The sequence below is a fragment of the Polypterus senegalus genome, chromosome 10 (assembly GCF_016835505.1).
Source record: "Polypterus senegalus isolate Bchr_013 chromosome 10, ASM1683550v1, whole genome shotgun sequence".
Classification (NCBI taxonomy): domain Eukaryota; kingdom Metazoa; phylum Chordata; class Cladistia; order Polypteriformes; family Polypteridae; genus Polypterus; species Polypterus senegalus.
The window spans coordinates 113,833,790-113,860,704 of NC_053163.1; the positions used below are offsets into that span (position 1 = coordinate 113,833,790).

The window sequence follows — 26,915 nt, forward strand, 5'->3', positions numbered from 1 at the left end:
TAATTGAGGCAAGTGAGGCCTGCAGTTGTTTAGACGTTGTCCTGGGGTCTTTTGTGACCTCTCGGATGAGTCGTCTCTGCGCTCTTGGGGTAATTTTGGTCGGCCGGCCACTCCTGGGAAGGTTCACCACTGTTCCATGTTTTTGCCATTTGTGCATAATGGCTCTCACTGTGGTTCGCTGGAGTCCCAAAGCTTTAGAAATGGCTTTATAACCTTTACCAGACTGATAGATCTCAATTACTTCTGTTCTCATTTGTTCCTGAATTTCTTTGGATCTTGGCATGATGTCTAGCTTTTGAGGTGCTTTTGGTCTACTTCTCTGTGTCAGGCAGCTCCTATTTAAGTGATTTCTTGATTGAAACAGGTGTGGCAGTAATCAGGCCTGGGGGTGGCTACGGAAATTGAACTCAGGTGTGATACACCACAGTTAGGTTATTTTTTAACAAGGTGGCAATTACTTTTTCACACAGGGCCTGTAGGTTTTGATTTTTTTTCTCCCTAAATAATAAAAACCATCATTTAAAAACTGCATTTTGTGTTTACTTGTGTTATATTTGACTAATGGTTAAATGTGTTTGATGATCAGAAACATTTTGTGTGACAAACATGCAAAAGACTAAGAAATCAGGAAGGGGGCAAATAGTTTTTCACACCACTGTAGCTGGCAAATTTGGGCTGAAGTTAAAAATACTGCAGGTGGTGTCTTTGGGACAAGAGAAATAAGAATTGTTCACAGCCAGGATGAGACGGTCATCACTAAATTTAATTTGTGACATGACATGTGAGTCACACTTAACATTTAGTTCTCTAGCACATTTTCATACAAAAGATATAGCTCACTGTGCTTTAGAAGATGTCAAAAAGTAATAATATGCAAATAAAAATATTAAAATTAGATATGAATAATAATGCATAAACAGTATACAAAAATAAATAATGCACACTTACATAAGATAGATAAAAAATTAAGAGAAATAGAGTCATTAACTGTAGAGTTGTTTTCTCACGTCTCTAAGTGATGGTTCAATGATAGGGTCAGTTGGCCAGGGTGGACAGAAAAAAAATAAACTTCCAGTTATGATGGAGAAAAAAAAAAAAAAACCCAAAATGTGTAGGGATTCCAGGCCAAAAGATCATCCAGCCCCCACTTGGCATTCCACCTAACATAAATGTCCTTAAGTTCTTCTTTATTGATTTTTCCTTTTTTTTGGGTCTCGTGGCAGGTTGGGGTATCCACTTTCATTCAAACATCATTTGCAGACTTTGATCAGGAGGTAGTGACAGAGAACGCAACCACAGAAGAACCAGAAAAGAAAACAGTGAAAAGGAAAGATTAATAAAGATTGCAGATTCATTGAAGTGTATGATAATTCTATGAATATCTAGTTTATCAAGGGTAGAGCTAAGATGTAATTAACGTAGTTACTAAAAGGGCAAATTAGAAAAGGGGGTTTTAAAGGATCTAAAAATGATCTACAGTTTTGGCCTGGCATATTTCCATTGGTAAAATAATCCAGATGTTTGGTGCATAATAGCAAAATGCCACTGGTCTTCTTTTTAGGATTGCCAGTCTGCTATTTCTGACAGTAAGAACAGCAGTGATAAAAAGAGAGGTCCTGTCCTGCTAATTCATGTCACTAACCTCATCATGAATGTCACCATAGTGGAGGAAGTCACTTCCTGATTGTCTGCTTCTCCACCTTGGGTTACAAATCTTCAGTAGCCTGGCTTAGACTCAAAACATGGAGGACACACACCTTCACAAGATGACTGTATTTTTTGTGCATGTTCCTTGTCTTAACTTCTTTTAATTTTGGCACTTGAAATAGTAAGCAGACTGCTATTAGAAGATCTAAGGCTAAAATATAAGAAGGAGCAAGGTTATTTAAAGCTAAAATCATTTACTAATTTAAGCAGTGCAGTTTCTGTACTATGATTAGTTCTAAAGCCCATATGAAACATATCAAGGATGGAATGTTTACTTATATAGTCATTTAGTTGCTGAAACACTACTTTTTCTAGAATTTTACTTAAAGAAAGGTTAAAAATTGGTCTAAAGATGTCAAGTACCAAGCAGTCAAGATTATTTTTCTTATTCTGGGGTTTAACTAATCCAGACTTTAGACCCCCCTAACCTAATGACGAGTTAACTATGTCAAGTGCACCATCAATAAGCAAGACTGCTTAAAAAAAAATCCTGTTTAAGGCTGGGTCAAGGACACATGCGGAAGGTTTTAGTTGAAAAATGATTTCTTTGGAGTTCAGGAAAATCTATTTCAGTAAAGGAATTTAAGTATCTAAAAAGAGCATGCAGAAGTTCAATAAGACTCGTTATAGAGGGATGCATTATGTTACTTCTAATATAAAAGAGCCTCACAGGTTTTGCTAGGAGACAAAAACTAAATGTCATATCTCAGGACTGGAAGGTCCTAGTCTCAAATGCTTTCCACACTGACTGGCCACCATTCAGCCCCATCACCTGGTATATACGGTACGTACGCACAGAAATGTTGCATAAGAACTTTTCCACGTTCAAATCGCGATGCATAAAACCTACACTTGGCGTAAAGCCACGGTACCTCATACCTTGTCGTATGCAAGTTCTCCGCTCAGTTTTGCAGACTGGCGGCACCCAGCGTCAAAGCAATGCTACTGTTCCTGTGTGGTTACTCCTTATTTTCCTGATGCGGCTTTATAAATACTGTACACTGAAACTAACCGCATATTGTTTATTAGTGTAACGCATCCGATTGTAATTAACTTGTAACAATATAATGGTCCAGGGAATGGCCATAGTATTCCAAATACCATAACTGCTTTAGCGTTGTTACTCTCACTGCACTTCTTCTTCTTCTTTCAGCTCCTCCCGTTAGGAGTTGCCACAGCGGATCATCTTTTTCCATATTACTCTCACTGCACCACTCGGAGTATTTATATCACTGTATCTGAGTGTGAATCACAGCAGCAGCTGATCGGAAAGAGAATTATTGGTATACAGCTTCAAGGACACACTACCTCAGCCACTGCAAAACGTTTTAAAGCCTTTCCTGTACAGACCTCGCGGTTCAGAAACAGTTTCATCCTAAGAACTATAAACGCACTCAATCAATTGCACCTTGTAGAACTGTTTGTACTTATAAGTACAATCACCCCACTGTAAACTTGCACTATAGTTATAATATCTCACAACCTGAGTCACTTTATAAAGCGCGTATTTACATATGATGACGATATCATTTTTAAGGTGAAATGCAGCAAAATATGTTTGTTAAATTATACACATAAAACTTTAACTTCATTTAAATAATCTATATTCTTCACTGGGAGTGTCGTGAAGGATAGAATAATTAAACATGTACTACAAAGATATTTTAATGTTCCTTAAATATTTTGAAGAATCAGCACTCCAAGCTTACAGATGGCTTAACTTCTATTACAGAGCTGATTGTATGGCGATCGGTTACTTGGGGAAAGAGAAGCACTGACTGCAGTGGCGGCTACGCCAATATATATTGAATATAAAACAGAAATAGAAAATAACAACACAGCTAAAAACGCAGTGACAAATTTCGGCAAAAGTTAAATGCTTGTGTCATGAGCACGAGGCGGCTATGCAGTGTCTGCAACGGACGAGGCCATCCACCGTGCATAAGCTACCTTACTGATATTGGCGGGCGAAGGAGCCACCGATTCCTTTTCTGCCCAGTGCCACCACAAGCCTAGAGCCGCCCCTGAGTACTGCTGCAATAAATTATTTCATCGAAGTGAAACACATGTTTAATAACGTGCTTTAACTCCTATCATCATGAAAATGATATCACGTATACATCTCAGTATTTTAGTTATTCAGAGAGCTGTAATATCATGAATGTAATGGATTCTGTGTCCAGTTGGAGGAAGAGAGCCGGTTTAAGAAGCAAGTAGTGATTCACACACATAGAGCACATAGAAAATCAAATACAAAACAAAGCATTTAACATGCTACTTTAATTACGATGTGATTTGAGAAACTGGTTAATTTAACGATTTTAAGATGAAGTTTATGATGTTCTACTTTAAAGACAAAATAAACTACATGATTAAAGTTGAAATGTCGAGATTGAAGTTGACATTTTGTGCTTTTTTCCCCCACTGTGTGCCTTTTTTTCTCTGTACCCTAATAAGCTTTCATATGACACTCAGACAGTGGGCTACAACTCGGCTTTTCACGCGACTTTGATATGTGACTTCTTTTTTATTTCCGGCACTGTGCGATTTTGTGAACGTGAGCTTTCAAGTTTCTCCAACACGCTATGTCACTCGATCAACTTCATTTTGTTGATTATACTACGGCTTATTTGAACAAATAGTATGTTTTTCCTTTGCCTCCACTTGGTATTCGCTGAAATTCTTATATTTCCCCCCATGCTTTTCCCATTGTCTTTTCACAGAAGGCTGCACTTAAGGGCGATTTATATTGATTTGCATATTCAAAGAGGCGTAATTCTGGGAGGATTTGGGCGTTACATAAAGCGTGCACGAGCGTTAGTTTTCACGCTGATCGGGATTTATGTAGCGGAAGAACGTGGAAGTTAGATACGCACAGATTCCTGCATCTGGATTTTTCTGTGCGTAAGCACATTTCGGCTTTTGTACTTACGTCATGTTATAGTGCAAGTTCTACGCACGGCCTTATACATGAGGCCCCTGGTCCTACAACATTCTTTAAAGGGAAGAGAGAGTGAACTTGGCTCAGTAGCCACTGACTGAACATGAACTCTCCTGGTGTCCTCCCAGTTCATGACAAATAAGAATAAATTCAAGTACTGAACTCCATTTTAAATGATAGAAAACTTCAATCTTCTTCCCTGATGTACACCTCACTGCTAGCTGCTTCCAATAGTTTTCATGTTGCCAATAACCAATTAAGGAGCCTGCCTTCACTCTGAGACTGGGGGCAATTTACCACTAGGAGATGGTCAGGGGTTGCACACACATCTTGGATTGACGCCTCAGACTTGGTGGAAACCTTTACAAATTCACCAGAGCTTCAAATATAGGAGTACAAGGAGAACAGTAGCGTCAAAGTGACAGCCACACCACACATGGGTCCCACCTGTCTTTCTGGAGATAGGCCAGTCAGCCATGCAGCAGACTCCCAGCAGGCCGATGGTTTGACATAATGCAAGCTGAACAATTCACCTTAAAAACAAGCTCCTTAATTTAAACTGTGTTTATTTAAAGGAGACAAGACGCAATGTTTGATTTGCAAACCCAGCGTGCAGACTGAACCATACGTCACACAGAGCCCTCTTCTTGGTATCTTTGACAACAAAAGTAAATAAACTGGCATATGTGAGTGGGGCTTGGCAACTCCAAAACAGCTCTGTATGGAATGACAAGCGTATAGCTTTTGTGGGTCCTGGATTAAGGAGATAGATAGACTTTATTAATCCCAAGGGGAAATTCACATAATCCAGCAGCAGTATACTGATACAAAAAAACAATATTAAATAGTAATAAAAATTCATTTAAAAACAGACAATAACTTTGAGTAATGTTAGCATTTACTTCCCCGGGTGGAATTGAAGAGTCGCATAGTGTGGTGGAGGAACGATCTCCTCAGTCAGTCAGTGGAGCAGGACGGTGACAAAAGTCTGTCACTGAAGCTACTCCTCTGTCTGGTGATGATCCTGTTCAGTGGATGCAGTGGATTCTTCATGATTGACAGGAGTTTGCTTAGTGCCCGTCGCTCTGCCACAGATGTTAAACTGTCCAACTTTACTCCTACAATAGAGCCTGCCTTCTTAACAAGTTTGTCCAGGTGTGAGGCGTCCTTCATCTTTATGCTGCCTCCCCAGCACACCACCACGTAGAAGAGGGCACTTGCAACAACCGTCTGGTAGAACATCTGCAGCATCTTATTGCAGATGTTGAAGGATGCCAACCTTCTCAGAAAGTATAGTCTGCTCTGACCTTTCTTACACAGAGCATCAGTATTGGCAGTCCAGTCCAATTTGTCATCCAGCTGCACTCCCAGATATTTATAGGTCTGCACCCTCTGCACACAGTCACCTCTGATGATCACGGGGTCCATGAGGGGCCTGGGCCTCCTAAAATCCACTACCAGGTATTTATTGGTATTTATAGGTTTTATTGAAAAAGTTATACTTTCTCCACTTTGGAGCTGAAGGTTTACTGTAAAACCAAATCAATGCACAGAGTGTAGGCGTCTTACTCGCACTGGCCTTGGCACTGCTGCTGTTGTCAGCTGGCAGGCCTGTTCACACAGCAAAAAGGCTTGAGGCCGCCAACAGCAGAAAGTGGCACGTTGGTGACTAATGAGACAGAACAGAGAGCACAAATGTGTGGCCTTTATGACTACCCACTAACCTGTTTGGAAGCCATAATGTCAAAGCCTGTTCACCAGCAATGCTGTGTAGTAAAAAATAATGTACATTAGCAAGTGAGAGTGCAGCTGATGACTTTAAAAGATGTCCCTGGCAACGATGACATAGTAGAGGACTAAAAATGCAGTGCAGGATGGCAGTTACAGTTGAATACATTAAGCTTGGACCCTGACAAATTGTGCCACCAAAGATGAGAGGGAACAACACTTTTGAGGATTTCCATAATCAAGGCAAGCAACATCTGTATTGTTTTGGTGGGTATGGGCCATCTATTTATGGCTGATAACTTCGAGAAAGGCCTGCTAATCACATAAAGCTGGTGTGAAGAAAAACAAAATGGACAAAGTGGTCAAGAAGATGAACACACTGAACAGAGACACAGATATGTTGCCATTCACAGCAGGAAACACGGTAGGCTTGTGCACAGGTCTGTGATAAAAAAAACTGCAAGGAACTCTCAATTTAAAATTGAAGACTTGATTCAACCTTACAGGTTAAAAGAAACAGCCAGGTTTGCCTATTCCTTCTTACAGAACCTTGTCATTGGCCTACTGAACTGTCTCCAGGTAAACATCAGGTGAACATCGCAGAACAGGTCACAGACATGTGGTGGTCATTGGGATTTAGTGACCAAAGAGTTAGATGTAAAAGTTCCCACCTCCAACACACTGTAAAGTGTAAAGACTCTAGACCTGCCTGTACTCCAGCTGCATATAAATGTAGTCAAACAACTGAACTAGAGCACAACGGGGAAGTATTCGATATGCAATAGAATTCATATAAAAAAAGCTGTTTTTTATTATTTTACTTGATAAGTCTGCTGTGGATGCAGCACAAGCCAGCAGTCATAGCTATGGAAGTCAATGTACTGTATATTTGAATGCTTCTGCCTCAGAGATTTAACATCCCAGGTCCAAGTCCCACATTCCATGTGCAGTTACGACATTTTCTTCCAATGACCGTGTGAGTGTGAGTGTGAGAGCGAGAGTGAGAGAGAGTGGCTTGATGCCTGCCTTGTGCCAAGTGCTATGAGGGTACGCTCCAGCTCCCTGCAATTCTGAGCCAGATTAAGGAGGTTTAATTATTTCCTTTCTTTTTAAATTCTCCTCGATTCACCGTAAGAGGGATTAGAAGATGAAAAAGAAGAACAAACAGATGACAGCTTGAAAAATAGTGGCTACAGGGATGAGAGAGAAAAAAAAAAAAGATTCTGGCCAAACACCAGCAAAATGAAAATCCCCACAACTGACTGCAATAGCACTGCAGTGAGAAAATATAGACATCGGCTCTAAAGATTTGATTTTTAAGTAAAGAAAGAAGTAGAGCAGCACAGCTCAGTGAAAAGACAATTAAAAACACTTGTCATTTGTTCAGAGTTAATTAAACGCCCGATTCCATTTAAAGAACAGAATGGAAGCTTCGGAATTAAAGCCACAAATATATTGACAATCCTGTCTGCTGGTGATTGGCCATGAAAAGCTTCAGTGCCGCATTCAGTGCTCCATGATATGCACAGATTGCCACTTTTATTAGTAATTGTATTAGCATTGGATCCATCCCTTTTCCAACCCGCTGAATCCGAATACAGGGTCACGGGGGTCTGCTGGAGCCAATCCCAGCCAACACAGGGCACAAGGCAGGAACCAATCCTGGGCAGGGTGCCAACCCACCGCAGGACACACACAAACACACCAAGCACAATTTAGAATCGCCAATCCACCTAACCTGCATGTCTTTGGATTGTGGGAGGAAACCGGAGCGCCCGGAGGAAACCCACGCAGACACGGGAGAACATGCAAACTCCACGCAGGGAGGACCCGGGAAGCGAACCCGGGTCTCCTAACTGCGAGGCAGCAGCGCTACCACTGCGCCACCGTGCCACCCTAGCATTGGATATATGTTTGAAATCTCAAATATTTTCAAAGAGATTAATCATTTGGGTATACAGACAAACTGATGAAGTACAAGCTTACATTTTCTTCAAGTACTCAATCACTTTCAAGATATGCTATAGACTGTAGCATAATATAATAAAGATGACATACTGTAATTAAGGGTGGCATGGTGGTCAGCACTGCTGCCTGACATGGTTTTAATCTCATGCCTGGTTGCCGTTTCCAGTTTTTCCTGTGGATGAATGATATCCCATCCAAAGTTGATTCTGCTGGGATAGGCACCAGCTCCCCATTGACACTTAATATGAGATTCTTACTTTCATGTCGCCCATACACTTGGAATGGTGGTACAATAAATAACATGAGACAATATAGTATACTATGACATCATGAAGCATGAATCGTGTGGCTTAAATTAAAACAAATGTTGTACACAAAATAAGAGGTGACATACAAAATAGGAGGGTTGTCAGCATTAACAAGTGGTGGACACAAAATCATAGGGGTGGTAGCATCAATAGGTGGCATAAGCAAAACTCGAATTGATTGTATAGAAAAAGTAAGAATACATTTTAAACAAAAGAAGAATCCTGGTTGGTAGAAAGAACTGTCAGTCACTTACCAGTGAATGTTTGATGATAATGGTGGCCTACAGATTGGAAAAATTCATATATATTGTCACACACATGCAAACAGGAGGCAGCTGAAAGGCTTAAAACATGTCTGTTAACATGTCCGTCATGGGGGCGGCGGGGTGCACTGACTCTTTTTCTAGGTCTCCTGCAGGCCCTTCCTGGGAAATCCTACCAGTAGCCGGTGCCTCAGCTCAGAGCACGTCACTTGCGGCCCCGAGGACAACATTACTTCTGGTCCCGGTCCCGAGGACAACATCACTTCCCCCAGAATCCCTATAAAGCCTCTTTTCCCTCCTCTGGTTTTCAGTTCTGTTTTGGACTCAGTCTTGTTAACTATTCTGGTCTTACAATTCTTTATTTTTGCAGCCAGGAGCATATTGTACAGGTGGCTTCCCCAAACCTTTTTCATGTCTGGAGTGTCGTTTTGTCACAATATATATACATTGTGGAAGGAAGGAGACAAGATGTGATTTTCTCGGAAAGACACTTATATGTCATGCAAGAAAGAGATTTAACCACGACCGGGGCTGGAAATAAAGGACAAAGAGTAGAACGTCGTAAAGAATTCAAAAATGTTTGGGCGGTACACATGCAGAGCAGGTTAGAGATAATGGAAGTACGAAAATTTGAAAGTCTTAAAAAAAGGATAGGAAAGATCACATTAGCACAAACAAACAGAAATTATTACTTGGTAAAATAACAGAACAGTGAAAAGAGATCAAATACATTGTTTGGATTTATTATTTTTTTCTTTTTTATTAATTTTATTACACTCCATACAAAGCAATCAAGTTTTTACAAAAAGAAAAATAGAGTTAAGAACAGATCGATCCCCACCCTTGAGAGAGAGAGCAAGCCAAACGGCATAAAAATTTTACAGCTTTTAAACATACCTAAATTAATAAATTCTCTATGCTTCATGAACTTATTTTAAAATATTACTGATTAGATCCTGCCATGTTTTGAAAAACGTCTGTAGGGATCCTCTAACTGAGTATTTGATTTTTTCCAATTTCAAATAATATAACACATCAGTTTCCCACTGACTTAAAAGAGGAGAGTTTGGATTCTTCCAGACATTGTTTGGATTTAAACTTTAAGTCAGAGACTTGTAGATCGTTTAATTCGTGTAGCCATCAGGGGAAAAAAATAGTAGTGTTTCTTCCCAAAGAAGAGGCGTATCTGCGAGAATTAAAAGATTCCAAAAACGTTGGAACAGTACACATGCAGAACAGATTTGAGATAATGGAAAGTAAGAAAATTCGAAATTCGCAAAAAAAATTATAGCAAAGATCGCATTAGCACAAACAAACGGAAATGATTACTCGGTGAAATATCAGAACAGCAAAAAGGGGTCAAATATATTGTTCGGATTTAAACTTTAAGTCAGAGACTTGTAGATTGTCCAATTTGTGTTTCTAGTGAGAATATAAGGATTCCAAAAATGTTGGTGCGGTATTTAGTCCTGTGAGACGGAGACTTTTAACATGAGATTCTTTCAAGTCACGCCCTGCTTACAACTATTTTCAAACAAGACCACGGTCATCTAACCTCAGTCGTGTGAATGCTTTTGTCAGACACACTTCCTGTGCTCTCAGCTCTTATACATTTTATCAGGACAATAGTTTTATACATTCTAGATGACACATCAACAACAAAGCAAAGAAGAAAGAGCATGGTGCAAACATTTGAGAAAGTCATTTTATTTATTAGAGAGAAAGAAACGATATTCACTCACAGGCAGTTAAATGTTGCGTTGTCACGATGTAAGTCCAAACACGGAATCAAATTCAATGCGATCCTGAAGTAAAGGTAATTCCAAATATTGTTTTTACTAAAGTTTTAAAGTAAAAGTGAAAATAATGTATATGTAACAATTCCCCTGAAAATAAAAATCTCTTTAAAATGTATATCCAGGAAACCAAACCCAGGGGCGGGCAAGCGAAGCGAGCAGGGGGGCAGAGCTCCCTAGTTTTATTATAAAGAATTATATGCAGAAAAGTGTATGATGAACAATCTCTAGTGAAAGATTACAGTTTTTGATGGTTGCAGAAACATGCCCTCTACTTCCCATAAGATTCAATGTTTTACCATTTGCATCTTTGACTTTTGTGTCGTTTTCTAGCAATGTTACCCCCACGAAAGCAGAGGATTGACTGTATTATAAACTTATTTTGACATCTTTATTCAAGGTAGCTTACAATATTTGAGATATATTTAGTATCTTTTGTCATTACAATTGGATCACTTGCTCATGGTCACACAGTGTCAGTGGGGGGATTTGAGCCAACAACTTCAGAGTTTGAAGGCCAATGCCTTAACCACTATGTCAAACTGATTGCCAGTACATCACATCTTATTTTGAGCGTGGTACTTGTTTTCATCTTGTGTACGTCACCTCTTATTTCGTGTGTGTCACATTTTAGTGCTGACTCAACGGGGAGTCATGCTAAAGTAAGAAAATGGAACGAACCTTAACAAAACTGATATCATTTCTCAATGTAGGTTCCACCTTTCTCAATGCACTTGTGGAAACTGCCTGGATTCCAGCAGAATAAAAGGTTTTGTCTTTTCCTTGCAACCACTTATGCACCCGAGTTACAGACAAACACTACATGCCAAGGGGTACTACAGTCACCAATGCAAGTTACTGTGACTTGCTGCAGACCAATGTGAAGTGTGATCTCCACCTTTTTGGACCACTGGGTGGTCGTCGATTCAAGACAAATGACGACATGAAGAAGGCGGTACACAAGTGGTTGCAAAGGCAAGTCAAAACCTTTTATTCTGCTGGAATCCAGGCAGGTTCTACAAGTGCATTGAGAAGGGCGGAGACTACATTGAGAAATTATAATTAACAGCTTTGTTAAGGTTCATTCCATTTGCTAATAAATCCCATTTTCTAACTAGCTTGACTCCCCCTCGTATGTGTCTCTTGGTTTACTTTTCTTCCGCTTGCACTTTGGGGCCACTAAAAATTTCTCACCTTTGGAGTTATGGTACTACATAATTAAAATACTGTTTAATATGGGACCCATGTAAATCTTTTCATCTGATCATAGAGGTCAAAAAATTCAAGGAAACCATTACTGAAAATTATGTTGGAACTTCCCGCCATGTGTACCAAAAGAGTTCAGTCTTTGTCTCAGGTCACTGGATAGTGTCCATGCCTCGCAACCACTTAGCAAAACAGGAAGCACCAGGACTCTAAAGACTTGGACCTTTGTGCGTTTGGAAAGATACTGAGAGCGCCACACACTCCTTTCCAGTGACCTCATGACCCTTACATGCTCTCATAATCCATCTAATGACTTCATAAGAAGAGTCACCGGAGAAATGAAAGTGGCTGCTCAGGTAAGTAAACCTCTTGGCAAGATAGACGTTTTCTCAGCAGACAGACACACTGCTGATGACTATGCCTAGGAGGTCATTAACAGCCTGGATCTTGGTTTTTATTCAGGACACTTGCAAGCTCAGACACCTCGCTCAGTCTCTCAAGAGCCCTGATCAGAGTCTCCATTGAGTCGGCAAAGATCACAGCATAGTCAGCAAAGTCAAGATCAGTAAATCTTTCTTCACCAACAGATGCCCCACAGCCACTGGACCCCACGACCCTGCCCAAGACCCAATCCATGAAAGCTCAAAGACATGATTAACAATTCTATACAAAAGGCTGCTTATATTTTACTGGTACTCTTACCTAAGTTCTGGCATAAATAAAGCCTTAATATTTTCCCAAATTTCAAACTTCATATCAGACCCTGGGAAAATGGAACAAACAGCAGAAGAGTGAATTCAGCTGGAGCAGCAATAGCAGTTGAAATGTTCACAGAACTATAAATTAAACTTTTTTTGTACTTAGGAATGTTTTTGTTTAAAACTTGACACACTGTTGAAGAATGGTTTCCATGGCTCTTTAAATATACACTTCAGACCAGCAGAGTGACTGCCATTCTTAACACAGAAAAGGCTGATCAACAAAACAGATGTAGAAAAAGCTGCTCACGTCATGTGGAATTTCTGAGAATTAACTTTAAACAATTTTACCTGCCGAAAGAATTTTTGTCTGTTATTCCAAATGGAGTTGAAGTGCCGCCTCAACTAAATGTCACTACTGCAATGCAGCTTTTAACTGATCAAATCATAACTGATGAGAATTAATACTCAGACTCCAAAGTTATTATATCTTGATTTCACCTTGTTATCTGAACTTCCAAAAAACAAAAAACAGCTGGTGAAATGTGCAAGTGGAGAGGAGAAAACTCTGAATCACTATTACAAATGCCTACCATGTCATTCCACTGCCCCACTGAGCTTACCATGATATTGCTTGTTCCTTCATAGACACAGAAACTGAAATCAACTGAACCAGAAATAAAAACAGTGCACAAGAAGACTAAGGGAGGCTGTGGAGAGACTATAGGATGGACTGGATTCTACACTCTGGGAGGTCTTCAGACAAGTCTCTTCTCTTATGGATTTGATGAGTATATACAGTAGATATATTTAATTCTTACATATGTTTTTCTCAACAAATCTGTATTCTAACTAAATAATCACCCAATACTATAATGACAAACAATGGTTTTCTAAGAATCTGAAAACGTTATGAAAAAATAAAGAAGAACCTTACAAAAATGGAGATAAGGCTGTTTACAAAGAAGCTAAATAGTTCCCCAGTGATGGATTTTCCTTGTGTGCTGCTTGACATAAATAAAGACCATGAGTCTACCTATGTGAATTTAGCAAGTAAGGACACTGATCCAGACTGAGGATACTCTTCTCCAACCAGATACTGTTGAAAGGCACTTTCAAACTGTTCATAAAAACCACGACACCGACTTCCTTCCAAAAAGAGATTTGAGAAAGAGAGAGGAGAGGGAACTAAAATCGCAGTTAATCGGACAGCTGTCATTTTTCACTCGGCTGAATTCAAAAGCTCCTTGACTGCATTATTCGGCTCTACTTATTTATGCGAGTCAGCCTTTTCCCACATGAAGATTATTAAATCCAAATACTATAGTGACCATAAATGTATTGAATTGTTATTGTGCCATAAAGGTTATCCAGTTATGCAAGGTACGACAACATACATTTTATGTATAAAGTATACTGTATATATATATATATATATATATATATATATATATATATATATATATATATATATATTATATATTGTCAGGGATGCCAGGGGCCATGACCCGGCCAGGACATCATGAGGGACCGGATGTGGGTCTGTGCCCACCCTGGATCATGTGGGGGTTGCCTTCCGGGTTGCTCTGGGGGCCACGGGTACAGGGCATGGAAGCTTCACCCTGTAGGGGCCCGTGGTCACCGCCAGGAGGCGCCCAATGCCTTGGGGACCTGTTACCCCAGCACTTGCCACACCAGGAAGTGCTGGGGAAGATTAGACGGCGCCGGAGAGCAGCCGGGAGGACAGCCGGCACTTCCGCCACGCTGGGGCGTGGCCAGAGGAGGAATGCCGGGAACACCTGGTGCTCATCCGGGAACCATATAAAAGGGGCCGTCTCCATTCATTCGAGGCTAGAGTCGGGTGGAAGAAGGACGAGGCAAGAGAGGAGAGTGGAGGCGGCCCGAGAAGAAGGCATTGTTTGGCCAGGACTGAGTGTTTTGGGGTTTGTGCACAACTGGGTCTTAGTGACCATTATTTGGGTCTGTGTGACCATTGAATTGTTATAAATATTGTAAATAAACGTGTGGTGGTTGAGAACAACATGTCTGCCTGTCTGTGTCCAGGTCAACTTCCACAATATATATATATATATATATATACACACACTCACCTAAAGGATTATTAGGAACACCTGTTCAATTTCTCATTAATGCAATTATCTAATCAACCAATCACATGGCAGTTGCTTCAATGCATTTAGGGGTGTGGGCCTGGTCAAGACAATCTCCTGAACTCCAAACTGAATGTCAGAATGGGAAAGAAAGGTGATTTAAGCAATTTTGAGCGTGGCATGGTTGTTGGTGCCAGACGGGCCGGTCTGAGTATTTCACAATCCGCTCAGTTACTGGGATTTTCACGCACAACCATTTCTAGGGTTTACAAAGAATGGTGTGAAAAGGGAAAAACATCCAGTATGTGGCAGTCCTGTGGGCGAAAATGCCTTGTTGATGCTAGAGGTCAGAGGAGAATGTGCCGACTGATTCAAGCTGATAGAAGAGCAACTTTGACTGAAATAACCAGTCGTTACAACCAAGGTATGCAGCAAAGCATTTGTGAAGCCACAACACGCACAACCTTGAGGCGGATGGGCTACAACAGCAGAAGACCCCACCGGGTACCACTCATCTCCACTACAAATAGGAAAAAGAGGCTACAATTTGCACAAGCTCACCAAAATTGGACAGTTGAAGACTGGAAAAATGTTGCCTGGTCTGATGAGTCTCGATTTCTGTTGAGACATTCAAATGGTAGAGTCAGAATTTGGCGTAAACAGAATGAGAACATGGATCCATCATGCCTTGTTACCACTGTGCGGGCTGGTGGTGGTGGTGTAATGGTGTGGGGTATGTTTTCTTGGCACACTTTAAATGATGTTTATTTTGTAAAGACTTACTTCATATATTAGTGATGGTGGCACAATTCTACTTTACTAATGCATAGTGCTTTATATATTTGTGTTATTTTGTGCAATCACTGCTACTGTGTATAATGTTTTGATGGTGTCAAGTATTGTATATTGTGTTGTTTAATTACAGTGGTGTGAAAAACTATTTGCCCCCTTCCTGATTTCTTATTCTTTTGCATGTTTGTCACACAAAATGTTTCTGATCATCAAACACATTTAACCATTGGTCAAATATAAAACAAGTAAACACAAAATGCAGTTTTTAAATGATGGTTTTTATTATTTAGTGAGAAAAAATCCAAACCTACATGGCCCTGTGTGAAAAAGTAATTGCCCCCTGAACCTAATAACTGGTTGGGCCACCCTTAGCAGCAATAACTGCAATCAAGCGTTTGCGATAACTTGCAATGAGTCTTTTACAGCGCTCTGGAGGAATTTTGGCCCACTCATCTTTGCAGAATTGTTGTAATTCCGCTTTATTTGAGGGTTTTCTAGCATGAACCACCTTTTTAAGGTCATGCCATAGCATCTCAATTGGATTCAGATCAGGACTTTGACTAGGCCACTCCAAAGTCTTCATTTTGTTTTTCTTCAGCCATTCAGAGGTGGATTTGCTGGTGTGTTTTGGGTCATTGTCCTGTTGCAGCACCCAAGATCGCTTCAGCTTGAGTTGACGAACAGATGTCCGGACATTCTCCTTCAGGATTTTTTGGTAGACAGTAGAATTAATGGTTCCATCTATCACAGCAAGCCTTCCAGGTCCTGGAGCAGCAAAACAACCCCAGACCATCACACTACCACCACCATGATGTTCTTTTTCTGAAATGCTGTGTTCCTTTTACGCCAGATGTAACGGGACATTTGCCTTCCAAAAAGTTCAACTTTTGTCTCATCAGTCCACAAGGTATTTTCCCAAAAGTCTTGGCAATCATTGAGATGTTTCTTAGCAAAATTGAGACGAGCCCTAATGTTCTTTTTGCTTAACAGTGGTTTGCGTCTTGGAAATCTGCCATGCAGGCCGTTTTGCCCAGTCTCTTTCTTATGGTGGAGTCGTGAACACTGACCTTAATTGAGGCAAGTGAGGCCTGCAGTTCTTTAGACGTTGTCCTGGGGTCTTTTGTGACCTCTCAGATGAGTCGTCTCTGCGCTCTTGCGGTAATTTTGGTCGCCGGCCACTCCTGGGAAGGTTCACCACTGTTCCATGTTTTTGCCATTTGTGGATAATGGCTCTCACTGTGGTTCGCTGGAGTCCCAAAGCTTTAGAAATGGCTTTATAACCTTTACCAGACTGATAGATCTCAATTACTTCTGTTCTCATTTGTTCCTGAATTTCTTTGGATCTTGGCATGATGTCTAGCTTTTGAGGTGCTTTTGGTCTACTTCTCTGTGTCAGGCAGCTCCTATTTAAGTGATTTCTTGATTGAAACAGGTGTGGCAGTAATCAGGCCTGGGGGTGGCTACGGAAATTGAACTCAGGTGTGATACACCACAGTTAGGTTATTTTTAACAAGGGGCAATTACTTTTTCACACAGGGCCATGTAGGTTTGGATTTTTTTTTCTCCCTAAATAATAAAAACCATCATTTAAAAACTGCATTTTGTGTTTACTTGTGTTATATTTGACTAATGGTTAAATGTGTTTGATGATCAGAAACATTTTGTGTGACAAACATGCAAAAGAATAAGAAATCAGGAAGGGGGCAAATAGTTTTTCACACCACTGTAGATGAACTGCACACACTTAAGTTGCAAATAATCAATCCATTTCAAAACAAATGACACGCTACTTTACTGGGGAAAGCAAAAGAGGCACCCTGGTGACAGTATAATTATTACAATTATGAATGTTTGTGCAATAAGCAGCAAGGAACTTTTTGGCTTCTTCCATAATGATAACTGAAACTTATTAGCATTCGGTTTTTCTTGACAATTAAAAGTGAATAATTCTAAACAATATATGACAAAAGAGGTGAATGTTTTGCAAAGAACACGCAAATACATACCTGAAGACATTCAGAACCCTGTTTTGTATTCAAGATGGAACTTGCACTGAAAAACATCTGTTAATATGGAAAAAGGCAAAAATGATCAATGCTTTTTTATTTTAGAGAACAAATTTTCAAACTTATTGATACTTTAAATCACAAAACTGAAATAATTCAAGCAGAGTGTAGCTGCTAAGTAGGCAAGACAGAATCAAGCATGAATCAAATTCGTACCAAAATAAATTTTTCAGTCCAAAAAAGTGCATTTAAGGTTTTGTGAAAATTCAAACCGTTCGCACAAGTATGGAGAGAAAAAAAGTTGTTACACACACAGAATAAAAGGCAAAAAAAAAAAACCTTTTCTTCATTAAACTTAACGTTTTCTTGTTAAACTTCAGTTGTTTTCTATACTTAATGAGTTATTTCTCTATGCTTTATTTAATTCTCATACATTCAGTATGTTCTACACATATGGCGCTACACGTCTAACAGAGCACGTTGTGTTATGTTATGTTACATATAGCTGGGCACAGTTTGAAACCGTATGCCCTCTATGCCTTACTTACAGTACAGCAAGGCAGGTCACTAACTGAGACTAACCTTTAGTCGGTGGGATAAGAATATTATAAAATTATAATATAATAGGACCTCCCATAGACTATGCACTAACATATAGGCAAACGTTTAACATAACTAAGAAAACACTTCTATCAACTTAACACAACCTAAATAATTAACAAACCGCTCTTACACAGTCTGAATCACATGTACAGTGGCTTGCAAAAGTATTCGGCCCCCTTGAACTTTTCCACATTTTGTCACATTACAGCCACAAACATGAATCAATTTCATTGGAATTCCACGTGAAAGACCAATACAAAGTGGTGTACACGTGAGAAGTGGAATGAAAATCATACATGATTCCAAACAATTTTTGCAAATAAATAACTGAAAAGTGGGGTGTGCGTAATTATTCAGCCCCCTGAGTCAATACTTTGTAGAACCACCGTTTGCTGCAATTACAGCTGCCAGTCTTTTAGGGTATGTCTCTACCAGCTTTGCACATCTAGAGACTGAAATCCTTGCCCATTCTTCTTTGCAAAACAGCTCCAGCTCAGTCAGATTAGATGGACAGCGTTTGTGAACAGCAGTTTTCAGATCTTGCCACAGATTCTCGATTGGATTTAGATCTGGACTTTGACTGGGCCATTCTAACACATGGATATGTTTTGTTTTAAACCATTCCATTGTTGCCCTTGCTTTATGTTTAGGGTCGTTGTCCTGCTGGAAGGTGAACCTCCGCCCCAGTCTCAGGTCTTTTGCAGACTCCAAGAGGTTTTCTTCCAAGATTGCCCTGTATTTGGCTCCATCCATCTTCCCATCAACTCTGACCAGCTTCCCTGTCCCTGCTGAAGAGCAGCACCCCCATGGTGTGTTCAGAGTGATGTGCAGTGTTAGTTTTCCGCCACACATAGTGTTTTGCATTTTGGCCAAAAAGTTCCTTTTTGGTCTCATCTGACCAGAGCACCTTCTTCCACATGTTTGCTGTGTCCCCCACATGGCTTGTGGCAAACTGCAAACGGACTTCTTATGGTTTTCTGTTAACAATGGCTTTCTTCTTGCCACTCTTCCATAAAGGCCAACTTTGTGCAGTGCACGACTAATAGTTGTCCTATGGACAGATTCCCCCACCTGAGCTGTAGATCTCTGCAGCTCATCCAGAGTCACCATGGGCCTCTTGGCTGCATTTCTGATCAGCGCTCTCCTTGTTCGGCCTGTGAGTTTAGGTGGACGGCCTTGTCTTGGTAGGTTTACAGTTGTGCCATACTCCTTCCATTTCTGAATGATCGCTTGAACAGTGCTTCGTGGGATGTTCAAGGCTTTGGAAATCTTTTTGTAGCCTAAGCCTGCTTTAAATTTCTCAATAACTTTATCCCTGACCTGTCTGGTGTGTTCTTTGGACTTCATGGTGTTGTTGCTCCCAATATTCTCTTAGACAACCTCTGAGGCCGTCACAGAGCAGCTGTATTTGTACTGACATTAGATTACACACAGGTGCACTCTATTTAGTCATTAGCACTCATCAGGCAATGTCTATGGGCAACTGACTGCACTCAGACCAAAGGGGGCTGAATAATTACGCACACCCCACTTTGCAGTTATTTATTTGTAAAAAATGTTTGGAATCATGTATGATTTTCATTCCACTTCTCACGTGTACACCACTTTGTATTGGTCTTTCACGTGGAATTCCAATGAAATTGATTCATGTTTGTGGCTGTAATGTGACAAAATGTGGAAAAGTTCAAGGGGGCCGAATACTTTTGCAAGCCACCGTATGTACAGTATGTCTTCATTCTTTACCATCTAACAATTTTTTTATAAAGATACAGCAGCTCATGGATTTGGCAAAGGCATACTGATGTCATGAAACTCCACCTGTGTCACATTACGGGATTATTCCAGCAATTTTCAGTTGCAGAAATCATTTACATAATCTTAGTGAGTCAGAAGCCGTTACAGAGTGCTTCAGTGGTGTCGGTCATGTAGTCGGACAACCTCAGTGGGTTTGTCCACAAAATCTGCAATACAACAAAATCAAATCTGTTCATAAGTGCAGGCCCTCTGTATGCGTGAGACAAGAAAACCAATGACTGTCCAGCAAAATAAAATTAATATTGCAGCTATGAGGAATGCGGGTGTTTTGGACCTTGCAAACAGAACTGAGTCTTCTCTGTCTGAAGTGTTGCGTTTTACTCGCCACAATAGAATGGAGGAAAGAAGGGGAAAAAAAAAAAAAAGCCAGAGACTGCAGCTGAACTCACTATACCAGAAAAGCACTTGTACAGGATCGGCTTTGTCAGGCAGCACGCTAATCAGCTGTCAGGAAAAGGAGTGAGCTTGTGATACTGTGGAAATGTGAAACTGTGCTGGTGAGACATCACATAGTCTTGGAATCCGTCACCCATGCAATTTTGAGACTGCACTATCTTTGCGGAAGACTGGTTCAGTGTTCTGCTCTCCCTCCTAGCAGCTTTATTCCCAGAGATGGTTACATTCTGCAACATGACTAAATGAAAGCACATAATGATTGAAAATGAAGACAAAGTACTTACTATACAATACTATGCCACAGCTATTGTGGTCTGTAGGAAGTGTACCGAACCCCAGACATAACCACACCTCACACAGTCCCAGGTTCCAATCCACTGCTTTTAACAACACACTTCTTTGTCTTGGTACAGTAAACAGTAACACACCACAGCATGACAATATGGTCAATTCTTCCTTTATAACTTTCAGTCCCTTTTCTCCTTCACACCTCCCAGGCAAGAGGAGGGCTCTCTTTTAATACACGCCGTGGAAGTAATTCCAGTGCTACATCCATTGTATCCTGGAAGCACGTCTGGAGCAGGCAGTACCACAAATGGACCAGGGTAGTCCATTCCTGAGACCTTACTCTGGTGGCCACATAGAAGCTATGATGCCACCAAGTGTTGGTTGGTGATGTATTGGGGGGACCAACTGTCCATAACAGGCAGTCTCCCACTACCTCATATGTCTGAACTCCTGTCACAGAAAGGGATTGGTAACTGGTTGCTTCCCTATCCCTATCACATCCCTCTGCAGCTGGTGGGGTGAAAGTCCTTATACACCTGCTGCCACAGTGACCCTACATATGTACACCTCCTGGCACAGATGGGCAATGTCGCGACTCCATTCCTGACAAGCATTTATACTGGCTCCCTGGACAGACAAGGGAGCAGGGTCCATCCCAGCTTGGGTCAAAGGTCGCTTCCATCACACTACAAAGTACTAAAGTGATCATTTTACATTTTAAGCTGATTAACAATGCAGGAACAAATCAAGTCATGTAAAATAAATAATGTAGAGGTCTAACCATGTTGCCACTGACTTGAAGTCTGCCATGTTGCCTTCTGTTCTGCAATCACTGTAAACTGGCACCAAGATTGTTCTTTCTAATTATTCAATTTGAAACATTATCTTAGTTTTCTCTGACATTTTCTACAACTGAATTGACTTTTCACTGAGGTCGGATTTTTCTGGGCCTCAGGGTCAAGAGAGTAATTTATTAGTGAAAACCGTATTCTGCAAATACTTTATCAGTCATTCAGGAAGTGAGTCAATCATGGACATGATAGTTTTTACATACAAACAGCTTTTTTGTTTTACATTTTATTTACAATACTTACAAAATAAAAAAAAAATCCTTAAAAGATAAATCAAGTATTGCTTAAATCATGACATCAACTGTACAAAAGTAACAAAAAATAACATTCATTTTGGGGATGCACATCTACAAAAGTGTGGGCTTCCAGTACAATTAAAAAAAAATAAAGAACAGTCGATACAACTCTGAGCATAAAGACTGAACATTGGGACAGGTGAACTAGAAGTTATAGCCCAAAGCTGGCAGGCATTCATTTTTATATGTGCACAATAACACATTATATACAAAGTCTGAAGAAAACTCGTTTGATTCTTCTCGTCTTCATGTACCACGATTTCCAATTTAACTTTCTTCTTTTATTATGTTGTTCATACTGCTCCAAGTACAATGCAGTTCAGCTTCTCTCAGCTCTTCTCGAAAGTAATGTTTCAAGGATACTTCATCATAAAGACACCCTATAGTAAAGAAACAGAGTTAAGTGCAACAGAATTAATTCAGCATGCTTTTTCAATACACAGAAAGGATTCTGAGAGTTTGAAATACAAGACCAAATAGATGCAACTCACTACAAGCAGAAATATTATTTGAACTGATTGTCAATCAGGGTGCCTTTCATCTTGGCCTTCTTGGCTTCTAACTCAGCCTACATAAAGAAAAGAAAGAAAAAATAATAATAAAACAACAATGTAAATAATGAGAGGCGAATAAAGTCTACCTGAAGCTCCAAGAAAAATATGAAAAAAAGAACATCATAAAAAATATCAAGTGTTCAAGTACTAAAGAAGAACTGGTATTAGTGGTAATTAAAAGGACCATCACTTTGCTGCAAACTCATATATGAAATGTCACTGTGCTTAGAATAGTTAACTACTGGGGAAAAAAAACTGAATGAAAAGATAACATAAAACAACGACTATCTAAGTAATGGCTAAGAAAAATTATTTAAAAAAATGCATTGAAACTGTTTTAGCCAATGAGCAATACTGTACAGCTGCAAAAGAAGAACTGCTACAAAAAAACATTAAATTTATATTAATGCTGTTATTTACAAATTTTAAATAACAACCACAATCCAATAAACCCAGCACTCACCAACTCCTGTAGCCTCTTTTTGCTCATGCCTTTTCGCTCTAGCTGCTTCTCGATAACCTTTGCATTCTGTGCATAAGAGTCTGCCACTTCTCTCTGTTTGAGTGAAAAAATCTCTTAGAAGAGCATCTCATCAAATCCTACAATAGGATTTAAAGATCACCTAAATCCTAAGTTCATTTATAACACTTAAGAGCACTAGGTATCAACCAAGAAATAAAATTGATGTATCAATATTTATTTTCTATGTATAAATAATTTCTAACCACCACAAAAAAACTTCCAAAACTCCCCAGCGCAAATACCCATTTTTAGAAAGTTTTGCTACTTCAAAATCACATGTGAAAAGTAACGTCTTTAAGAGGAAACTCGGTGGATTTACTTGTCATTAGCTATTGTGAAGTTATATTTGACAACATCTATTAAAGAGATCTGGGATGGATGGTGGTGATGTGATGTACTTGGGCAAGTGTGTATTTCATTTTTCTGTGTAAACCATGTTGCTAAAAATCTTATATTAAAACAATCATATTACATTTTTTGCTCATCAACAGTTATGTTTTTTGAAAAATTCAGCATTGTTGTCCATCTGCATGTTATCATTAAGTTTTCAATAGCAACCAACAAAGTTAAAAAAAAACAAAAAAAAAACCACTCCAAGAGAAAAAAAAAGTAACTTTTGTTTTTTTTGCTGGTAGACCCAATATGTAATGAGGCACTACTAATTTTATGCTTTGATGCTACTGCAGAAGAGTATTTTAGCAGTTTTAATTAACTTTAAATCACCGTTACTCAATGCTACTGATGATGTCCTGCAATATGGAGTTCTGCTACAATCTCTACCACACCCACATCCCAAGTCCATTCAGACGATTTTCATAACTGTAGATGTTTTCTGCAGATCATGGTGTATGTAGTTAATATTTCATTTTATCTATTCTTTTTCTGTACAATGCTAAAAATATTCCATTCCTTGCATGGGCCGCATACACATGCGGTCTGTAAACATCTTTACTGTTTGTAGTAAGTTAAAGTTCTTACACTGACTCGTATTTTACTTTATCACCTGACTATGGCTTTTATGGTAAAGCCAAAGGAATTGAAAAAAAATAAAAAAAAAAATATTAACAATAACAATGATAACAACAAAACACCAATAATAAACAATATACAACTGGTGGTAAAGGAAACTTGAAAACAAATTATTAGGTGAAAAAAGTAAAAAATAAACACACTTAAAGCCAACTTTAGTTTGGTTTGTTTGCTACCATTGTATAATAGATACATCATGCTCATTGCAAGGTTAGGATTTAAGGTTTGCTTTATTTCAGTTTCTGTTATTTTCCACTTTGTAAGCTTATTTGGAAATTATTTTAATTCCTACTGGTTGCAATTGTTACTTCCCCACTTTCTCCAAGATAAAATGTTGTTCCCAAACTCTAGGCCTGTTTCAATGTGTTTATTGCTTTAACACTCCAAAACCTTACAATAATACAAGATTACAAATCAGAACATTACATTCATATCTGATTGAATTTATCATTTTTACAGGATGTGCTACATAGTGAAATTATATTTAATCCTAAAATTCCCATTACTCATATTACCTGTTTGAATTTGAAAGAATTGTTGTAATGTGAGATTTTGCATACAAGTTGATAAATATTTTGTATGTCTAATTTAGACAAAGCAATGCAACATTACTGTTACATTAGTGAGAAACATTCATGTTTACCCCTGCCTTTATAGGAATGGGTCTCTTTGAATTTTATGACAGAGTTGGGGTTGGGTAGTGCCTTAAACAAGTTTGGCTAATGTTTCTCTGAAGTCTCTCAAACCCCATAGGAAAGCCAGGCTACCTAACTGCCAAGCTTTACCTTAACATATGGTTTGGAGGCAGCTTAAAAAGTGTTCTAGCCTCCCCCACAACCCACTCGTCTGAATTATGGCTGTTTGGAACAGGCTTAAATCCTATTGGCTCTAGGGGTTGGACAGAGAATCTATAAATGTGCTTGCTTTACCTCACACTCTCTCTTTACCAAACTGATGAATGACCATCTCACACCATGAACTAAAAAGGACAAAACAATGAAGAACACAGCTCGGCAGCCATATTGAGACAGGCATGCAGCCTGTTCTGAAGAAAGCTGACCACAAATTATGCCTTAAATAGAGACATTTTAAGTAACTAACAAGTCTGTGTGCCACCTGAAACTACACACCACCATTTATCAGGTTGTATGGTTGCCAATATTCAAATATACTTTGCATATTGTTATTATTTATAAATATCATCAATAATACATTGTTTAAATTGAAACTTAACTCCTGCTTGTCTTTTACTACACCTAATTGCCTGGAGAAGTTATATACTATAATACCTTATAAACAGTGGTAAGTCTGTGAGATTTGAGGCGTTCTGACAGAGGCTACATAATAATACAATAGGGGAAAGCAGAGTAATATAATACTCTTCCAAGACAAAACAAAAGTAAAATTGTGTTATCCAATGACCATCAACAAAAGCCATGGTCAGTCACTAGGAAAAGTATGGCTACAGTATGTAGCATGTTCAAGAGTAAGGAGTTCCAATGATCTAATTAATATTCAGCCATGGTTAAATAAACGGAATACAAATACAGAATATAGAAAAGTGCTCAGTTAGTTGCATATTAATTCTGACACATCACATTAACGGAGGTCCACTCTCTTAGAAAGTCAAGAACCTCAAAAATGTATCTTTAAACAGTACATTTTACAGTCTTTCATTTTAAAATGGCCTGACATTGCAAGGTTATAAACTAGGCATTCAAACTAATTCTATAGTGTACAAAACAGCAAAGCCTGGCTAAGCATGCATTCTTCAGATTCTAGCCAAAAGAAAATATAACACTCAGAAAAATCACAGGAGTAAAATTAAAGGAGAGTAACTGACTCACCGCCTCAATTTCTTCTTCCTCTTCATCAATTGTAGAAACTGTCACAGAACTGAACTTCCCCATATCCTTTGTTCTTTTCGTCATCATTACCTGATAAAAATAAAAATAAGAAGGGCCATTCTTAACTTATTACTGACCAAAACAATTTTCATTTCATTCAAGAATTAATGAATACAGTGGAAAGTGAATGCGTGTTTAGGAGAGATGGCAGTGGAGTTTTTAACCAGATTGTTTAATGGAATCTTGGAGTGAGAGGATGCCTGAGGAGTGGAGAAGAAGTGTACTGGTGCCGATATTTAAGAATAAGGGGTATGAACAGGACTGTAGTAACTACAGGGGGATACAATTGATGAACCATAGCATGAAGTTATGGGAAAGAGTAGTGGAAGCTAGGTGAAGAAGTGAGGTGATGATTAGTGAGCAGCAGTATGGTTTCATGCCAAGAAAGAGCGCCACAGATGCAATGTTTGCTCTGAGGGCGTTGATGGAGAAGTATAGAGAAGGCCAGAAGAAGTTGCATTGTGTCTTTGTGGACCTGGAGAAAGCATATGACAGGGCGCCTCGAGAGGAGTTGTGGTATTGTATGAGGAAGTCGGGAGTGGCAGAGAAGTATGTAAGAGTTGTATAGGATATGTACGAGGGAAATGTGACTGTGGTGAGGTCTGCGGTTGGAGTGACGGATGCATTCTAGTTGGTGATGGGATTACATCAGGGATCGTCTCTCAGCCCTTTCTTATTTGCAATGGTGATGGACAGGTTGACAGACGAGATTAGACAGGAGTCCCCATGGACTATGATGTTTGCTGATGACACTGTGATCTGTAGCGATAGTAGGGAGCAGGTTGAGGAGACCCTGGAGAGGTGGAGATATGCTCTAGAGAGGAGAGGAATGAAGACAGAATACATGTGTGTAAATGAGAGGGAGGTCAGTGGAATGGTGAGGATGCAAGGAGTACAGTTAGTAAAGGTGGATGAGTTTAAATACTTGGGATCAACAGTACAGAGTAATGGGGATTGTGGAAGAGAGGTGAAAGAGAGTGCAGGCAGGGTGGAATGGGTGGAAAAGAGTGTCAGGAGTGATTTGTGACAGGCTGATATCAGCAAGAGTGAAAGGGAAGGTCTACAGGAAGGTAGTGAGACCACCACCAGAAAGCAGGAGACAGAGCTGGAGGTAGCAGAGTTAAATATG

General features: G+C 39.5%; 1 protein-coding gene across 1 annotated transcript in view; it reads right to left on the bottom strand.

Annotated features, from left to right (window-relative positions):
• Positions 1–21,687: 21,687 nt before the first annotated feature.
• The window catches only part of steep1 (STING1 ER exit protein 1), a 62,361-nt gene continuing 57,133 nt past the window's right edge, over positions 21,688–26,915 (bottom strand). Inside the window, exons 5-8 of the mRNA XM_039766365.1 lie at positions 25,727–25,816; positions 22,791–22,883; positions 22,265–22,341; positions 21,688–22,153 (exon numbers count right to left, since the gene is read on the bottom strand). Coding sequence (XP_039622299.1) covers positions 22,279–22,341; positions 22,791–22,883; positions 25,727–25,816 — 246 coding nt within the window. The 3' untranslated portion in view covers positions 21,688–22,153; positions 22,265–22,278. The remainder of the gene's footprint in view (positions 22,154–22,264; positions 22,342–22,790; positions 22,884–25,726; positions 25,817–26,915) is intronic.